Here is a 17,548-nt window from a genome sequence, read left to right as displayed (position 1 = left end):
AGAAAAAACTGTCTAATTCCAATTTCCCTTGTGTGTAATTAGACAATGACAGAATCTTGAAATCTCAGTTGATAAACATCATTGTTGTTCTAAGTTCCCCTGGGGATGAACTTCATTACCAATGGCAGATTACAGGGACGTGCTGGGCCCCTGATTCAGCCTGGGAAAAAGAGTCCTCAAAAAGAGACTCTCTCCATAGCGCTGCTGCTACTCAAAGATTTGCCATTTCAGATCATGACAAGTGACAAGCCAGTGGGCCAATTACATAAGTTATATTTCGTGGTTGTCGGGTGAAAACCTTGTATGTCCAAAACCGTTTGTTTTGTATTTATCATTTAAAAATGAATTAATCTAGTGAAAACAGCCGATCTACAAGCACACAACGCCTCGCACCGCGAGGCGTTGTATGCTTGTAGATCTGCTGTTTTCACTACTTTTGTGCGACAGCCTTGTATGATGAAGCAGGGCTTTGCTTTGCGAAATAATGTACAAATTTGAAACTTGGAGATACAAGGTTTCTGCCCGACAGTGACGATTTACTTTGTTGGCCGCCCAGCCCTCAAAATGGAACGAAGGCCGACATTTTATTTTAATTATTTTCCTAATGGCCGGCCTGGACCGGCCGGGAATGAACCGGCCGTTCGGGAGTTGTCCCGCTTTTCCCAATGGCCAGCACGTCCCTGGCAGATTATACAATACCTTCTCTGCAGATGCAGGAGCCGTCGACAGGAGAACAGGAGGCATGATTATGGCAGGAGCAGGTGGACAGGCAGCTTGGTCCGTGGAGGCCAGGCGGACACACTGAAGCACAGTCTTCACCCTGTGGATGAGACGACAGCTAATTCAAAGTAAGCCCAAAGGCAGCATGATGATAAACATCGCCTCTGACAGATTCTGGCAAAACGCTTCATTAGCCTTAAAGGAAGCAAATGGAAAGACGAGGAAGGCTCAGTGCAGTTCAGGAAAGTCGATAGGACCGTGTTGTGTGGATCAATCATTCCCGTGTTGATGCAGAATGAGGTGCAGGGGCGAATGTAAAATTGATCGGCTTGTGGGAGTGACAAAGTATGACAAAGCAAGATGCAAGATACCGCAAGATGAGGCAGGGAATTTTCGACCGAGAGTCCTTGCTTGGCTACGAGAAGTGTGAGGCAAGGGAATCATTGTGCCAACCAGCGGTGGCTGAGCTCTGGGTCAGAGAGAACAGATCAGGGGAATGTCTGAGTGTGGCCCACACATATAGCCCTATTAATGAGCTGACCAATGGGACACGGGCAGTCATACCGGCCCTTCCTCAAAGTCCCTCAGTGTCGTATTACAGTGAACCATGTGCTAGAGGACACAGAGCTCTCCTTCCCCGTCCTCGACCAGCCTGCCTGTCATTAGAATTTTCAGCATACAGCTATAGCTCCACAAGCCTCGTCTCTGCTCCTCCTAGCTGGCGATCACAGCCTGTCTATGGATCCCCACACCCGTCCTCCTCAACCCTGCCGTGAGTGACAGGTGACACAATGATTTAGAGTCCCAATTAGTCGCCCGGTGGAGTCCTGAGTGGCTCTCACTTCCCTCACCGGAGCACCGGGGAACTGCCGTCTGCTCACCACTCTCATTATCATTTTGAACTGGGTTTAAACAGTAGGCAGGAGGAGATGTGCCAACGGACGCCGAGGGCAGAACACACGTCTTAAAAAACCTCTCTCTCCTCTCAATGCACCACATGAAAGCATCCGTCTGCGAATACATTTTTTATCAATCGGTTCGCAATAACCTTTGTTCTGCTCAGAAAGACAACTTCAAGACTGCTAACAATGGCTCTTCTGTCACAATTGCTAAGTGGCTTGAAGTTCATCAGCACAACAAAGACAGAAAGGGAGAAGGCAGAATTTGGAAGGTGGGCAGGGCACAGGCAATTTACTGGTGACTGGCCTCGTGGATAAAGGGTCGCTGAGCCACAAATGACCACATGGATTTTCGTTGCATCCATGGCTGCGCTGGATTCCGCCCGGTCTCACCCCCATGGTGCAGGGACCAATGGTTGGACAGCTCTCAGGAAGGGAAAGGAAAGGCAGCTCTCTCATTAGGCGACTGATTCATATTCCTTCTGAGCTGAGAGGATAGAAGTCTGTATATGGGGAGACATTATTAATACAGGGGCTGTCAGTCCATAGTGTGAGAGGAACAAGACCTTATGCAACCATGCTGCCAACAGAGGTGGCAGCAGCAGCAGGCCCAGGATGCAGAGAGACCGACAGGTTGTCCTTGGCTGCGGCTTTAAACTCATACATGCCTCTCATTGACACCACATTGATCAGCCTGGTATCCATCGAGACTGGAAGCAAATAGCACCACTAATTACCAGTCAGTCTCCACTCCCTAGAAGCTACGTGCAGGACGCTCAGCTGCCAATTTAAAATCTGTGTGGCACGACAGAACATGAACCATTTGATGAGGTTAGGAAGCCCTGAGAGGGAAGGAAAATCATTTGTTTTTTCGCCTGGAATCCACATCAATGTCACCAACACATTCATATTTTACGCAGGGCAGAAATCAACAGGAGGGGGGACAAAAACTGTCCACCCACAGCACAGAAAAAAGTGCAACAGTGAGTAGTACATGCGACAAACTGCAGAGGACAATGTCAGAAAAAGTAACATGTAATCACTTTGTCCCAGTCAAAAAGTGCATGTCCAATTACTAGAGCTAAATCAAGCATGCAGGAGCTCAGCCTGCGCTAACACTTGGGTAGCTTCTCCCCCGATGGGACTGCTGAACAAAAACGCGAGGGTGGGGTGGGGGTTACTCAACTGTACTCCTTGGGGATGAGACTTTGCCATGGCTCAGGTCCCCCCTGCCATCATCATACACAAAAGGCATCTTTCCACTGCATAGTCCTGGCTCGGCATGTCACGGCTCTACCCTCATTGTTTGCCTTTCCATTAGCACCAGGTTCTTTTTTTGTGCCCGTCCAGTGCGGCCAAGAAGTGCACCTGGGTGCTAAAGTGGGTAGAAAGGAGTTGAGTAGAGTAAGGCGACGCGAGCTGATACTCTGTATGGAAAGACGCCAAAAGTAAAAGCCCTATATACTGTGTGATAATGACCACCTGCCATGCATGTGACACACAACAAATGAAGCCTGTTAACGCGCTAACTGATGCTAGCCATTATCATAGGTTTGTTTGCCCTGACAAACAGGCTCTTTGTAAAGAAGCTTGGTGTTACAAGAATCAATTTCTTGGTTCTGTAACAGACGCTATCATCAATGGGGTTCAGCCCCTTGGCACGTGCGCGCACACGCACACGCGCACACACACACACACACACACACACACACACACACACACACACACACACACACACACACACACACACACACACACACACACACACACAGACACACACACACACACACACACACACACACACACACACACACACACACACACACACACAGACACCAATCCTCCTCCATATGAGGTGTGTCTGTTCCCATCTGACAGCCTGCTTTCCTATCCAGCTCCTGCCCTCTAGGTCTGTTTAATGAATCTGGCAGCTCTCTCCAGCATCCACCATAGAGAACAGGTGGAGCAAATTAAGGCACAGTCTGTGGCCCCGCTAGGTAGCTCAGCTCAACACAATGGCCTGTTGTAAGACACACAGGCAATTTCAACCGAAATGTTGTGTTGGCAGAAAAGTACCCTCTTCGCTCCTACCTGTAACTTCAGATTGATGACGAACATAATGGCGTAATTGAGAAAAGCGATTGAAGATAGCCAACTAATTTGGCCCTTGTAGAAAGTGACAGCGTGGTAGTAAATTCAAGGTAAAGTAGAAACATATCTTGGTCAAAAGGTTCCATTTCCTCACTGTTCTATTAGAAATATTGCTCCTATACTCATCTTTCAAAAGCCATATGTCAGTGTATATGATTTGTAAAATATATTCCATAACACACTGATTTATTATTGATGGCTCTAAGTGGCTCCACTAGAGAGGGAATAATTTACCAAGGACTCTCCTTTAAGTGAAGAGCATGTGGTGTAATAGAGCAGGTCCATTATGGGGAGAAATGAAGACCTCTGCGTTAAAGAGCCTCACCTTGTGCCCGTTTCCTACTTCTAAATAAGTATTGCCTCTAAAGCGATACTGGGATCCTATCCAGCATGGTAAGGGCAAAGTGGACAAGTTTTAATTACACCAACAAATAATATGAAATATAAAACAAAAGTTAAATCACAATCTCCATCATTACAATTAGGACGAAGCTCTATTTCACAGCATATAAGATGTATTTTATTGGAGATACAAACCTCACCATATTACCTGTATGAATACATACATTTAGCCCTGTCAAACCTGATCAATGTTACAATGACTGCAATGACAAAGATTACTGTGACAATTAAGCCATGATGTAGTAATTGCAGTTATTTGATACAAATGGTGAAGATTTAATACCGTAATTTACTCTTATAATTCTATCTCCCCTAGAAGAAAATAGAAGCATTTATAATAATAAATCTAGAAATGAAAGTAAAAACACATCAAGACACTAAAATCAGCTACTTCAGAAAGCTCTGTTCACAATAAGGGCTGATTACAAGCAATGCTTCATCAACAGACTCCCTTTTCTCTTTATCGACTGTGTACTGTAGATGATAGTTCTTCGTCTCAAACAGCTGGAAAACAAATGGTCAGAACCAGCTATTAGGTATCATTATAAATGCTGAATTAACGATGCATTCAAATATTTTAGTCCAATCAAGCTGGGTGCACAGCACAAGACCATTCAATATATATTTATTTTAATTCAAATTGTTTTGAACCACAACATTCCCCCAAACCCCCGACAAGTCATCCTATTGAAAGGCTTTTCAGGTTCGCAGAGAGCGAATTCCACATCTCTAATGTTGATTCCTTTGCTCGATGTACATGTGCTGTCGATAACTCCAACTTAATTACACAATATCTAAGTACATTAACACCCACACTGGAAAGGAGAGGGAGTGGGGTGGTTTCCAGCACATAGCAATCAATGTCTCACTGCTATAAGTCCAGCTAATAGCGTTTGCTTTCTGAACAGTGTCAAGTGAAGGTTGGATAGATTATTTAGAACAAGTGTAACAGGAATGAGTGAGACACTGTAACATCAAATATCTCAGAGTAGATTAGAAGCAACCATCTATTAGAATCTGACCACAGGAGAGCATCCCAAAACTAATAATTACCAACAATCATCATTGAACACAGAGCGCAAATGGGAAACAAAACAGAGGCTCTACAGTACAGTATGTGTAATATGATCATGGGGATTTCTTGAAGAGGTCTGGTGGTCTGATGAAGAGCCGTTAGGCTCGAAATGTTACCACAAGTAAAACTTTATCATTGGGAGCATAAATCGGTGTGCAGACTTTTATTCTTCTACATGGGGATTTCTGTGACATACAATATCTCAGGGGATATACTTAATCGCGAAGCTTCACGCTGAACTCAGGAACCGTGTTGATTTTGACATGAAATTTTGATTTAGTTTTAATCAGTCTTTTGACTGACTTTTGACTTACAGAGGCAATCTGTAATTTACTGTAAGCTATGGAACACAACTCGGCATGCAGTAGTCTACACCCCAAACATCTCTTGTGGGTGCACTACTTTCAGACTATTCAGCACCATGGACAGGGCATAGCTCTGGTCCATAGAGTTAGAAGGAGTTCTCCTTAACGCTATGTCACTGATGAGCCCTTGTGCCATAGAAAAGGCAGCGCATCCTCTCATCTGTGGTCAAAATAAAAAATTACAGTTTTGCTACTCATTAAAACAAAGACAATTTTAGGGAGTTGAAAGCCATGGGAACATTCGGAGCCCCCCACCTCCCGTCTAAAACTCACTTTTTGAGCCAGAAAAGAAAATATTTCACTGGAAGGCTAAATCTGGTCGATGGAATTTTCTATTGACAATATCTGTAGAGGGTGGTGTGGAGTAGGTAAAACTTCCGGTGAAATATTTTCTTTTCCAAAAAGTGTATTTTATATATATCTCTCCCTTTCCATTATGCTTCGTGATTTGAGCCAACATTAAATCAGTGATTCTCGAGACAAGGAACAAAATACGTTTCACATTTGATATACCGGTATATCTTCTCCATAAATTATTAACCTGAAATGGATATAATGTATTTGAAGTCAAAGGTCTTAACTAGCAATCATGTGAAGGAACGGGTTTTTGGTTTAATAATCCATTTCTAAAATCTTATATTTATGCACTTCATAACTCGACCCACAGGTTGAAAACCACTGAGTTACAGTACATTATTGCATATAATTCAGCTAGTATTTTTATATATACAAGCAGAACATTTTAATATTTTTTTTAAACCAGTAAGACTCCCTAATCGGGAGATAAGCGACCGCTTATCGGCATTTTATGTGAGCTGCAGTGGAGGGGGTCCTCCACTGGGGGCGTCACCACTTTTGCATCCGTTCTGGAGCACGAGGAGTGGGTGGTCCCCGGGAATTCCCCGTGAGCAGCCCCGTTGGGGTGGTCATTTGGTCATTTTTGCACATTTGGTCATTTTTTACACTTGGGGGTCCCCCAGGGAGCTGGGGGTCCCTGGGGCTCGGGGGGTCCTTGGAGGTTGTAGTTTGGCAGGCAAGGAGTGTGTGTGCAAAATGTGGCATGGATCGGGTCAACGGTTGCGGAGATATGAGCAGGGAAAAAGTGTGACGTGTGACCACATTTGGTCATTTTTTACATCTGGGGGCAACGGTTGTGGAGATATGAGCAGGGCAAAAGTGTGACGGACTGACTCACTCACTCACCCACGGACAGCCTGTGGAGGTTTTGGTAGTAAATGCGACCTATGGTCGCAATAAACACTTGACAAACTTCTGAGAGAATTGATAAATAATGGAGTTTAAAACTACAAGCATTTCTTCACTTACAACTCATAGAGAATAGAGATGAAGAGGGCTAAAGGTGGTTGCACACTGCTGCGTTTTTCGGGCCGAATATCGGGGTGAATTTCGGAGCGGGTGAATAAAAAAATCAACCTCACGTTATGTCAGTCACGTTTGCACACTGCCGCCGTTTCGCGCACCACTCTGTCCCTTGCTCTCTCTATCTCTCTCTCTCTCCTTGCCCTGAAAAACGCATTTCGCAACGAAAAACGCAGCAGTGTGCAACCAGCTTAACACTGTGTTTAATGATATTCACTTGTAATAAGGATTTGAGTAACAGAATCCTAACTCTGAGGCCAAGTGGGCTATCTGCACACTCAGATTGATGAGCTGCTTTGACATATAACATGTAACTACCATATTATAGCAATTACTTCACGCTACAGAAACAGGAGATAGGCTCCTGCCCAATGAGCCTCATGGCTCGGCCGAGTCATATGGGACTCATGGCTCGGCAAGGTTTACTTACTTACTTTTTTACTTACTTCAAATAACTACCATGTAATTACCATATTACAGCATTTATTACCATATGCCTACCATGTTACAGCATGTATTACCATAAGTCTACCATATTGCAGCATTTATTACCATATGCCTACCATGTTACAGCATTACCATAAGTCTACCATATTGCAGCATTTATTACCATATGCCTACCATGTTACAGCATTTATTACCATATAATCACCATGTTACAGCATTTACAACCATGTCACAACATTAACTTCCAATTAACTAGCATGTCCATTGTGTAAATGAGTAAACTATTTTCACACTATAGCACCAGAGCTACTGTCAGCTCACAGGGGAAGGCACGTTTGTTTTTCAGAATGGAAAGGTTAAGATTAGGGCTTGTTTTGGTTCTCAACGAACATCCGCACAATTTGAACTCGCACAATAGCTCCCAATTATATTTTGAGGTGCATATGCAATCGAAACAGTTGCATAATCAAGCCGGGCTTGGGATCAATATTATATGATGATTGGGCGTGGGTGATTAATAGTATCCTTTTTTTAAACATATTTTTCAAGTTTAGCTGCACTTATTTCAGAATACAGTGTGGTGTTGCTTCTAACAAAGCCCTTCACTGACTCCCACGGAATCTGTGGGGCTCCAGTAATTTGCTTAATTGTCTCTAAGGCGTAGCCGAGTAGTTTGCACCCTGTTAGTCCGTCCATATGCGTCCGACCGCGTGTCCATCCGTCTGTCTGTTCACGACGGCCTTTTAACGCCACCAGGAGGCTTAATTTTTCTAAAACATTTTTTTTAATATTACGGTTTCAGATTTTGTCCAAACATCACGCGAATGGGTACACATTATCTCTATAGTCTTGTGATCAAGACGTTGACCTCTATCAGGGATGGCCATCTAATTGACAGAACAGTAAATGGCTTTGTGATTAAACCATGTACAGTATATAGAATGTTATTATTCTTTTTTTAACATTTTTGAAATATATCTTTACATGCAAAGAAGAAATCTAATCTTGACTGACATAACACTTCCGAAGCCAGGTATTAGTCCCTATTCTCTGCCCCACCAAATACATGGCCCGTAATGACCATATCAAGCTCTAAAGGGGAAGAGCTTAAATAGTGCAAAGTCAAAACGAGAAGACAATACCCAAGGACCATCAATCTCTATTTTACCTAATTGCGACCGTAGGTTTACTAAAACCGGCACATCCTGTCCGCGTATCTCTGTCTGTCTGTCTGTAGGTCATGCCTGACACTGTGGTTCACCTGACACAACACTGTGACATCACAGGTGATATCACAGGTGACATCACCTATGTCAAAGTCCATATATGGGTATTCCCCAGAATCCCTTTTATTCCCATATATGAAAATCCCTGATGTCATCATGGCCAAGACATGGCCCATATCTGTGTGGCTGATTCAGATAGGGATCTCCATGTATGGGCATACAAGGGATTGTATGTTGTGATGTCATTGGAACCACTCTAACAGAATCCCTTTTATGCCCATATATGGAGATCCCTGATGTCATCAATATTAAGCCCATATCTAACAGGACTTCATATGGGAATGCCCATATATGGAGGAAGACCCACCCATATCTGTGTGGCTGGTTCAGACAGGGATCTCCATGTATGGGCATACAATGGATGTACCATACAGTACATGGATCTCCATATATGGGTACCAGGGGTCTCCATATGGTAACTAGTCCGATATACATCACTGGCCGGATGGCCAAGAATTGGCGCGACCTCGCCCTGCATGTCGCCCTGAGAATTCATTGGGGAAAAAAGGATAAAAAGTGAAGCAAGTTGGCACCTCGACAGAGTGCAGTCTAGTTATTTAAGCAACGTTTCGGTCACATAGACCTTCTTCAGTCATCTAAAGGTCTATGTGAGCAAAACGTTGCTTAAATAATAATATTAAAAAAAACATAGTATGCAAGTGCAGACGGTGTGCGGGTCATTTTGTTTTTTCTATACGTTGATCCCTGCCTAAGCAACCATCTCTGAGCCGATCAGGTGTGCATAAGACTTTGTTTCCTGTGAAGATAGACAGGAAAGAGGGAGAGAGAGAGACGGGGAGAGATGCGCATCAAAGGCTGTCCATATTTGGGCATGCCTGAACTCTATATACAGTACGGGCATAAAAGGGACATAGGCAGACAGATATAGAAATCTCCATTATGGGTGTAAAAGGGACACAGACCGATGGGTACAACTGGTACTCTGACAACAGGGACAACTGGTATTAGAGATGATCTAATCATTTAGCTTATTCTCAGGTAATACAATTGGAATAGAAGTTAGTGTTAAATTATTCTACTTGTGTAGAATGTATTACTGTAGAATTAAAAAGCATAACAAATCTGTTTCTTTAGCATCATTATAGTATAGTCCCAAACCTATTCATACAATTCTCTGTTAGTGTGGTTAATTTTATACACAGCCGCAGGAAGTTAGGTACCATTGGTACTTTTCTCCTTTCATGTCCACTATGGGAAAATGAAGCAATAACCCTAACCCTAAACCTAACCTCAGTAACCGTGACGAGTAACTAACCTGCCGACGCTACATGGAACAACGGACCGGCGGAACAATGAGCGGAACCCTTTTATAATGGCTGAGAGGCGGGGTGAGTCACCTTTGCCGCGTGTCTCTCCCCATCTCTCCACCCATTTCCTGTCAGTCTATTGTCCTATCAATAAAGGTATAAAAGCCCAAAAACGAATCTTAAAAAGAATGGGGATAGGGGGCGCTTTCTGTTTTTACAAGCCCCGCCCGGAGTCACTCAGTTACCGTCCTACATGCGCGTGTGGTGCTTAGAAGCCCCGCACGGCAGGATTTGAGAGAAAATAAAGTGCTCCCTTCTCTAGTTCAGCAACTTCAGCTTCACAACACTGTGGAAAGTAATAACGCACCTGGGTTTGATATAAACTGATTCAGGGTGTGGATTATCGTGTGATTTAGACACTGGTCTAAACAGAAACCAGCCAATCAGAATCAAGTATTGGAACTAACCGTTTTAGAATCAGCTTTTAACACCAGGTGGTAACCCATTGACAATAAACCAACAGTCTTATGCAAGGACATTATAATATTATGATGTCCTCTTGACGGACAAAAGCATCATTGAATTTTCAGAAATCATAACAAAATGTAATCTGAATGATTTCTCCTTTTCTCTCTTAAAATCAAAGTATAAAACAAAGGCGGGAAAAACAAGCTGATGCAGTCAATGTTATACCAATAATGACTAGCGGTTTCAATGGCTATGCCGCTGGGTGATCACGTGAACACTCACCATAAATCCGGGGGCACACACACAGGCACCTGTGGCACCGTGGCAGTCAGCTCCGTTGGCGCAGTTACACGGCAACATGCACCCCTCTCCGTAGTAGCCAGACGGGCAGGTCTCATTGCAGTAGAGCCCTGTCCATCCTGCAGAGCAGGTGCATTCACCAGACAGAGGATGGCAGCTGGGAACCAGAGAAAGAGATGCAGACAGATGAAATTTCAACACTGAGAGTTTCAACATTATGAGCATCAACACTTTGTTTCCAGGGAAAGAATAAAACTGCGAGCTCTCCCCCGACAGCAGCCCATCTATCTCTGCATGTACGTGCTCAGTTCAGATGGATGAGATGCCCCTTTTCTCCTTCATCATGTAATGACTTATACAGCTTCAGCACAGCGCCCAAGTTCAGGCAGAATCAGAGCATTAACATTGCATTAACTATGAATGCTGCTGAGAAATAATGAATGAAGCAAAGGTCGCGATTAAAAGGTAACTGTGTGACACGGCGAAGAGGTGCCAAGACTTCTAAACGTGTACTGGCTTGGAAGTAAAGAACCGGAAAGAGGAACACTTGAGTTGGAGAGGTCTTTATTCATGAGGCTCTGGGTGGGTTTGCTTCAGGGCATTCCGGTGGAATATTGTGTAATTGGGGCAGATCTGGCGGTCGGTCTGTCTGTCTTTGGGTGTGATCATATGCTGATGTGATGTCTCACTTACCTTAGTGTGTTGGTGGTGTTACAGGGGCAGTATTTGTCACAGATGAGTCCATAGAGACCCGGGGGGCAGAACCTCTCCTGGCAGTTGGGCCCTTTAAAGCCTGTGTCACAGAGACAGGCTCCGTTGATGTGGTAACACTTTGCTCCGTTCTGACAGTCACACCTCTGGTTACACTGGGGGCCATAGGTGCCCACTGGGCACTCATCCTGGCACCTAGGATTTAGGTGCAGAGGATAGAGAAAGTATATAGAATTGTCCAGTGAGAGACAATGTAAGTTTATTGTAAATTAAAATCCAAAATAACTGTTACGGTAATAAACTTGTTACCGGTACATTTCTAGTGCAGCTACTACAGTATACTTATCGATGTTACTGCTACAGTACTATTACACAGCACATTTCTGTGTAAATGTAACTCCAAGAGTCACATTTAGATTCAGGATTTTACTGTGTACTAGCACTACTGCTGCTGCTACTACCACTACTTAGTATTCAGGTGACACTACATGGAGTAGACTAATCTAGTCCCACAAGTGGCGTTCTCTTCCAGGTCTCATTTACTTCTTTGGCTATATGAAAGATGAGGATCCTTTTCTATGTCTGAGTCATTGGTTATATAAGCTAATTTTAAGATCAAACTCCCAGGCTCATGTGGTCAAAGGTCAGTGTCTTTGTTTCATAAGGTTTGTGTGGGAAGCCCTGAAGGTACAGCCTCCCGCTGTCTGAAGGCAGGGACATGATGTGCCTCCACATGGGGTCGGCCAAGGAACTGCACCTGTCATCAGCTTCAGTAATTACAATAACTGGGCTGGGAACTGGGGAAGACTCTCCATGAGCAGTGTTTAAGAAGACCTGGGGAGTGACTTTTACTAGAACTTAAATATACAATCCTGGCGGAGCATCAATCTCAAGTGTCCAACGCAGCTATTAGGAAGCAGACAAATAGCTCAATTAAATTATCAAATGGGCTCGTGATGTTTCATGTTTAAATTACATCGGCTTTAGTCTTATCAGGGGACGCTGATATTATTATACCAGGCAGGGGTGGGCGGGGGCTAATACAATCTCAGATTATTCCTGGCAGGTTAATTCAGCTGCCACCGACAAAATGAATGAGGGTAATTTTGCAAAATAATAAAGAAAAGGAAAGTCCTTGTCCAGGAAGTGTTTTCATTCAGGAGACAATTGCTTTAGCTGAACTAATAAACCTGGCCGCTCTGGGCCGCTCCGGCAGGCACAGAAAACTAAAAAGATCTGTGGATTTCAATGGGCCCCGAATAAAAGCCCATTACTTATAATTAATGAGTGAGATCCAAACAGCATGTTGCCTGTGGTGAGATCAATGGACAGGCTGGGAGTAGAGGAGGATGAATTGTGGCTAAAGACATGGAAACCTGCTGGCCAGCATGAAATAGGAGATTAATTATACATAAACACTCCTATTAAGAGCTTCCAGTGCACATTCAAATGGACTAATGGACATTTACAAATGCTACTTTATCTCAAGGAAGAGATTATTCCTGCATTTAGCTTTTCTTTACAAATCAATAAAGATAATAATTTGACATATGAGTGTATGAATAGTTCTGCCAGAAATCACTTCACTGCATTAAATACTAAAATCAATAAATCATACCATTGCCTGACCCATTTTCAAAGTGACAGCGCAAAACTTTGCAGAGTAAAATTACTTCATAGCATGTTTTTCCAAAAAATAACCAAGCTGTCAAAATGTGTCTGGCAGCGGGTGTAAACTGCCTACCTCCGTCCACTGAAGCCAGCCGCACACTGGCACTGACCCGTGATGTGGTCACAAAGGCCCCCATTACGACAGGAACAGTCCTTGCTGCAATGAGTGCCATACTTGCCAAATGGACATGGCTGGGCACAAACAGAGCCCTGTGGAGAACAACCGGCAAAGGGCCTCATTTATAATACATCCTGTATAACTGTAGCAAGCCAGGGCAACTTCATTCAGTGTGTTGTCAAGAATCAAGTATCAAGAATCAAGAAGTATACACGTACAAGACGCAAAATACAATAAGGCCTATGTGAGGTCCTCAAAAGTACTGTGCCACATGATATAACATACTGTACAAACATATTTGACAGTAATAGAAACTAAGATAATAAAAAAGAACATAAGAAGAAGCCTTCAACAACTATCAACATCTCTGCATAACATAATAATGGCAAGAGAAAAAAGTACAAGTGTACAGTAAAATAAGGCAGGGCCATTTTCTGCAGAAAACACTAAAGCAGAAACACTTACAGTATATAAGTTTAGGAACAGTGCCAAGTATTTTTATACTAAAGCAGCAGTATTTCACATCAGCATTTATGTGCCAGTTACCTCATATCTACATTATATATTAGCAAAACAACATTTTCCCTGTAGTATTTTTATACTATAGCAGTCGTAGTAACATCAACAGTAGGCCTATATACATTGTGAAATATTGGGTTCTTATCATCAAATGTCCAACTCAGTGTTGTGCAGCCACACTGATCACACTATAGAGAGACTACAGTTTTAAATGCCAACCCACTTTTCTCTTTCTTATTTTTTCTTGTTTGTTTTTGTCCTTGTTTGTCTCTCTAACAAGCTGCCAGGTAGAAGCTTTTTTTCAAGCCTAAAGCCTCTGGCTTTGAGACACCTCAAGCGCTTGCCAGACCGCATCATCTCAAACAGACCGTTTCCGGGTTGTTGCTTGTCTTCCTTTTTTCTTTTTTTTGCCTTCAGGCATCTGCTGTCCGACAGTAGCGTAAGGGGGCTCACTATGGTATGCTCAGTCGAATGGTCCACCTTCTTCCAAAGTCATCGTAGTAGGTGCCGAAGGCGGTTATTTCCATACCAGACAGCAATGCCCCCTGCCTCTAAGCTCTGGGCCGTAGAAGCCGTCATGACCCAAGGAAGCTCCTTTTAATTCTGACTTAGGGTTCAAAACCTAAAGGTGAAAATATACATAAAGTGGGCTGTTATAGTGCCACCACGGGTATGTTTGACACAAAGGAACAAAAGTGAAAAGAACAATTAAGAACATCACTTGTACTATATATGCTGAATGTTTGACCTCTTCATTAAATCATTTCCCATTGGTGTAGTTGTCAGTTCACTATCAGAACCGTCACATCTTGTCCGTGACTGTATGGGTAACGCTTGTCTTTTTGTTGATTGACTCTCACGCTCTGACATCACACTCTGACATCACTGTGATGTCAGGGGAACCAAATCCCTTTTATTGCCATATATGGAGATCCCTAAGATGCCGGGGGAACAAATCCCTTTTATGTCCATATATGGAGATATGGAGATCCCTGTGATGTCAGGGGAACCAAATCCCTTTATTGCCTTATATGGAGATCCCTGTGATGCCAGGAAAACCAAATCCCTTTGGACAGATGGCCAAGACATGGTGCGACCTCGCCCTTAGCTTTTCGCCTTTAGGCGTCTTACTGCTGTATGTCTGTGTGTCTGTGTCTGCTGCGTGTCTGGAGCTCATCTCGCAAATCGCTGGACCGATCAGCGCCACATTTCTTGTGCACACTCCCTCCCAGTAGGCCACAGGAGTACCTCAGAAGTTCATTAGATCAGGGGACAGGTGGGGGATAACTCTCAGTAAAATTGTGTAAAGCATTACTCCAAGTTCTGGCCATTCATCATCAATCACCTTTTAAAATAACCACACTTACATGATCAAAACATAAAAAACTTTTTGTTGGCTCTATACTATCCTTTTGCTGTCCATAAGTACCTTGCCTTTTTGTTCCCATCTCCCAGAGAGCATAGCGTTTAGATCCCAAGAAATATTGTGAAATAAAAATAGCCGCCCACCGATCATCAAGGACGATGATACACAAAAGAAGAAGTAGACGGGCAGCCAATAACGACCAGACCAGAAGGCAAAATTCCGTCACTGGATATGAAGCCAATAAGGAAGTCAATGCAATGCAATGCAATGCAACGCGAGAGTGTGGTCTAAACACCAACTCGGGACTCCTGGATCGCTGCCCTCCACAATCTCCTATCTAACATCAGGGTCTTGAGCTCTGCAGCATTGTTAGCTAAGCTGTCACGCCTTTCCTGGCATTGCCCTGGGTTGGGCTCATCCTTCTCTCTCTTTGTCTGTTACCCATGGTAGGATCCCATAAAGGACCACATTTCTGCTGTGGTCCTTTCCTGTTGTGCTGTGAGGGTCCATGTTTCAGCCCCATACAGCAGTACTGACTTCAGTGTACGAACAGCCGCCTCTTGAGATCTTCTCCCATGTCTGGCATTCCAGGCAAGTGCCCTCCAGACCTTCAGGTCCTGTTCCATTGAAGTAGTCCAGGCCCCCGAGATATTTTAAGTCCTTGAGTCCCCGAGATATTTTAAGTCATTACAATTCTGCAGTTCTCATTAATGGCCAATAGGGTGTCACTATTTCCCCTCCTGCTGGTTGCAGAGGATGTTTCATGCCATTACATTGAATGGGTATTTGACTGGACGTTACACTTGATTTTATTACCTCACTAGACATTGTCATAAATACTTTATGTTTCCGTTGCTAGTTTAACGTCTAATCTAGACTTAAAAGTAAAAAAAAAATGTTTTTGTAAATGATTATAATGGATGATAAAGCAGGGTATGCTTCTAGGGCTTCTACTGGTCCTTATGAGTGAAGACCCACCCTCACTGCACTTCAATCCAATAGCAGTTGTTTCTGGTTGCCTTTCGGGATCACAAAATTCCAAGATGGTGGAGTTGAATTAGCTGAAATAGTGGCTTCAAAATGGGCCCGTAGAAGCCGACGGGTGACGTCAGAGCTCCCATCGTCCATACAGTCTATGGTTCAGACAAAACATTTCAGCAAAGGATCCACTTGTTGCATCCTCACTCCAAGCTTCCCAGGGAGGCTCCTCTCTCCTCTCTCCTCGGATCCTCAACAAGCAAATTACGACTTGAGACATCCTTCAAGATGGTGGTATTGAGAGGAACCCCCTGACACCCTTACCGTACAGTATGCCCTTTTTCCTTACCTTTTTCCTTACCCTCCCTCCCTTGTGGCTTACCGTCCATCCAGCAGGGCAGGAACACTCTCCGGTGATGTGGTGGCATGTTCCTCCGTTCTGGCACGGGCATCGCTGCTCACATTGGAGCCCATGGCTACCTGAGGGACACCGCTCTCCACAGCTGCCAAGAGAAGAGACTACTCAGACATAGTCACTATACAGTGTGTCCACAATACAAGGACTATATGACCCATCGAGTGCATCCACAATACATAAACTCATCACCATATTATCGTTTGTTAGTTTCGACAGAGGGTATGCATCATATGCCGCTCATCTAGACTGACTGGCAAAACATAAAGCAGCATGAAGCATAGGGAACCACTGCTGGTCATCAAATTATTGGCTTAGGAATGCGACAAAAACAAAACAAATATCCATGAATTCTAGTCTCCATGTAATCAAGAAAAGAACAAAATAATTGGGGGTGAAATACCCCAACGACCCATCCTCATATACCGGTACATATATACATGTATATCACCCAGCCCGATTCAGTAAACCCTGTTGCTAATACTCACAAAGCTCCTGTGTAGCCCGGTGCACAGATGCACTCGCCTGTCTCATGGTGGCAGGTGGCGCCATTGAGGCACTGGCAGGGTAGCTGGCATGCCTTGCCATAGTAGCCATGCTCACAGGGTTCTTCACAGCGCCAGCCTTGGTAGCCATCGGTGCAAACACAGGCACCTGTGATGGGGTTACACTTAGCCCCGTTTTGGCACTGGCAACGGTTACTGCAATGAGGTCCCCAGAAGTCACTCTCGCAGCCTGCGGACACAGAAAGAAGTGACATCAGTTGGAACAGAATGGGATGAAATGGAACAACAGAGAACAAAGAACCAATACCAAATGGAAAAGACATGAGCAGAAGAACACAGAGGCACAGTGATCAGTGAACGTAATAGTGCCATCTTTTCACCTTTGATTGGCACTGAAGAAATCTCAGTCTGCCTCTTTATCAGACATGTCTAAGGTTTTGTTTATCATTCCTAGTATCCATACAGTAGTCACCACATGTGACATTCAGGTGTTATTTTACCTG

General features: G+C 43.8%; 1 protein-coding gene across 1 annotated transcript in view; it reads right to left on the bottom strand.

Moving 5' to 3' along the window:
• The window catches only part of megf11 (multiple EGF-like-domains 11), a gene marked incomplete at its 3' end in the record, with an annotated part of 100,142 nt that overhangs the window by 41,103 nt on the left and 41,491 nt on the right, over positions 1–17,548 (bottom strand). Inside the window, exons 5-10 of the mRNA XM_080736580.1 lie at positions 17,028–17,274; positions 16,507–16,627; positions 13,217–13,353; positions 11,455–11,667; positions 10,744–10,918; positions 700–820 (exon numbers count right to left, since the gene is read on the bottom strand). Of these exons, the coding sequence (XP_080592706.1) occupies positions 700–820; positions 10,744–10,918; positions 11,455–11,667; positions 13,217–13,353; positions 16,507–16,627; positions 17,028–17,274 (1,014 nt within the window). The remainder of the gene's footprint in view (positions 1–699; positions 821–10,743; positions 10,919–11,454; positions 11,668–13,216; positions 13,354–16,506; positions 16,628–17,027; positions 17,275–17,548) is intronic.

This window comes from Nannobrachium achirus, assembly GCF_963921795.1.
Source record: "Nannobrachium achirus genome assembly, chromosome: 11".
NCBI lineage: Eukaryota > Metazoa > Chordata > Actinopteri > Myctophiformes > Myctophidae > Nannobrachium > Nannobrachium achirus.
Note: the sequence above shows the minus strand (reverse complement) of the source record. Positions and strands in the feature narration are given on the sequence as shown.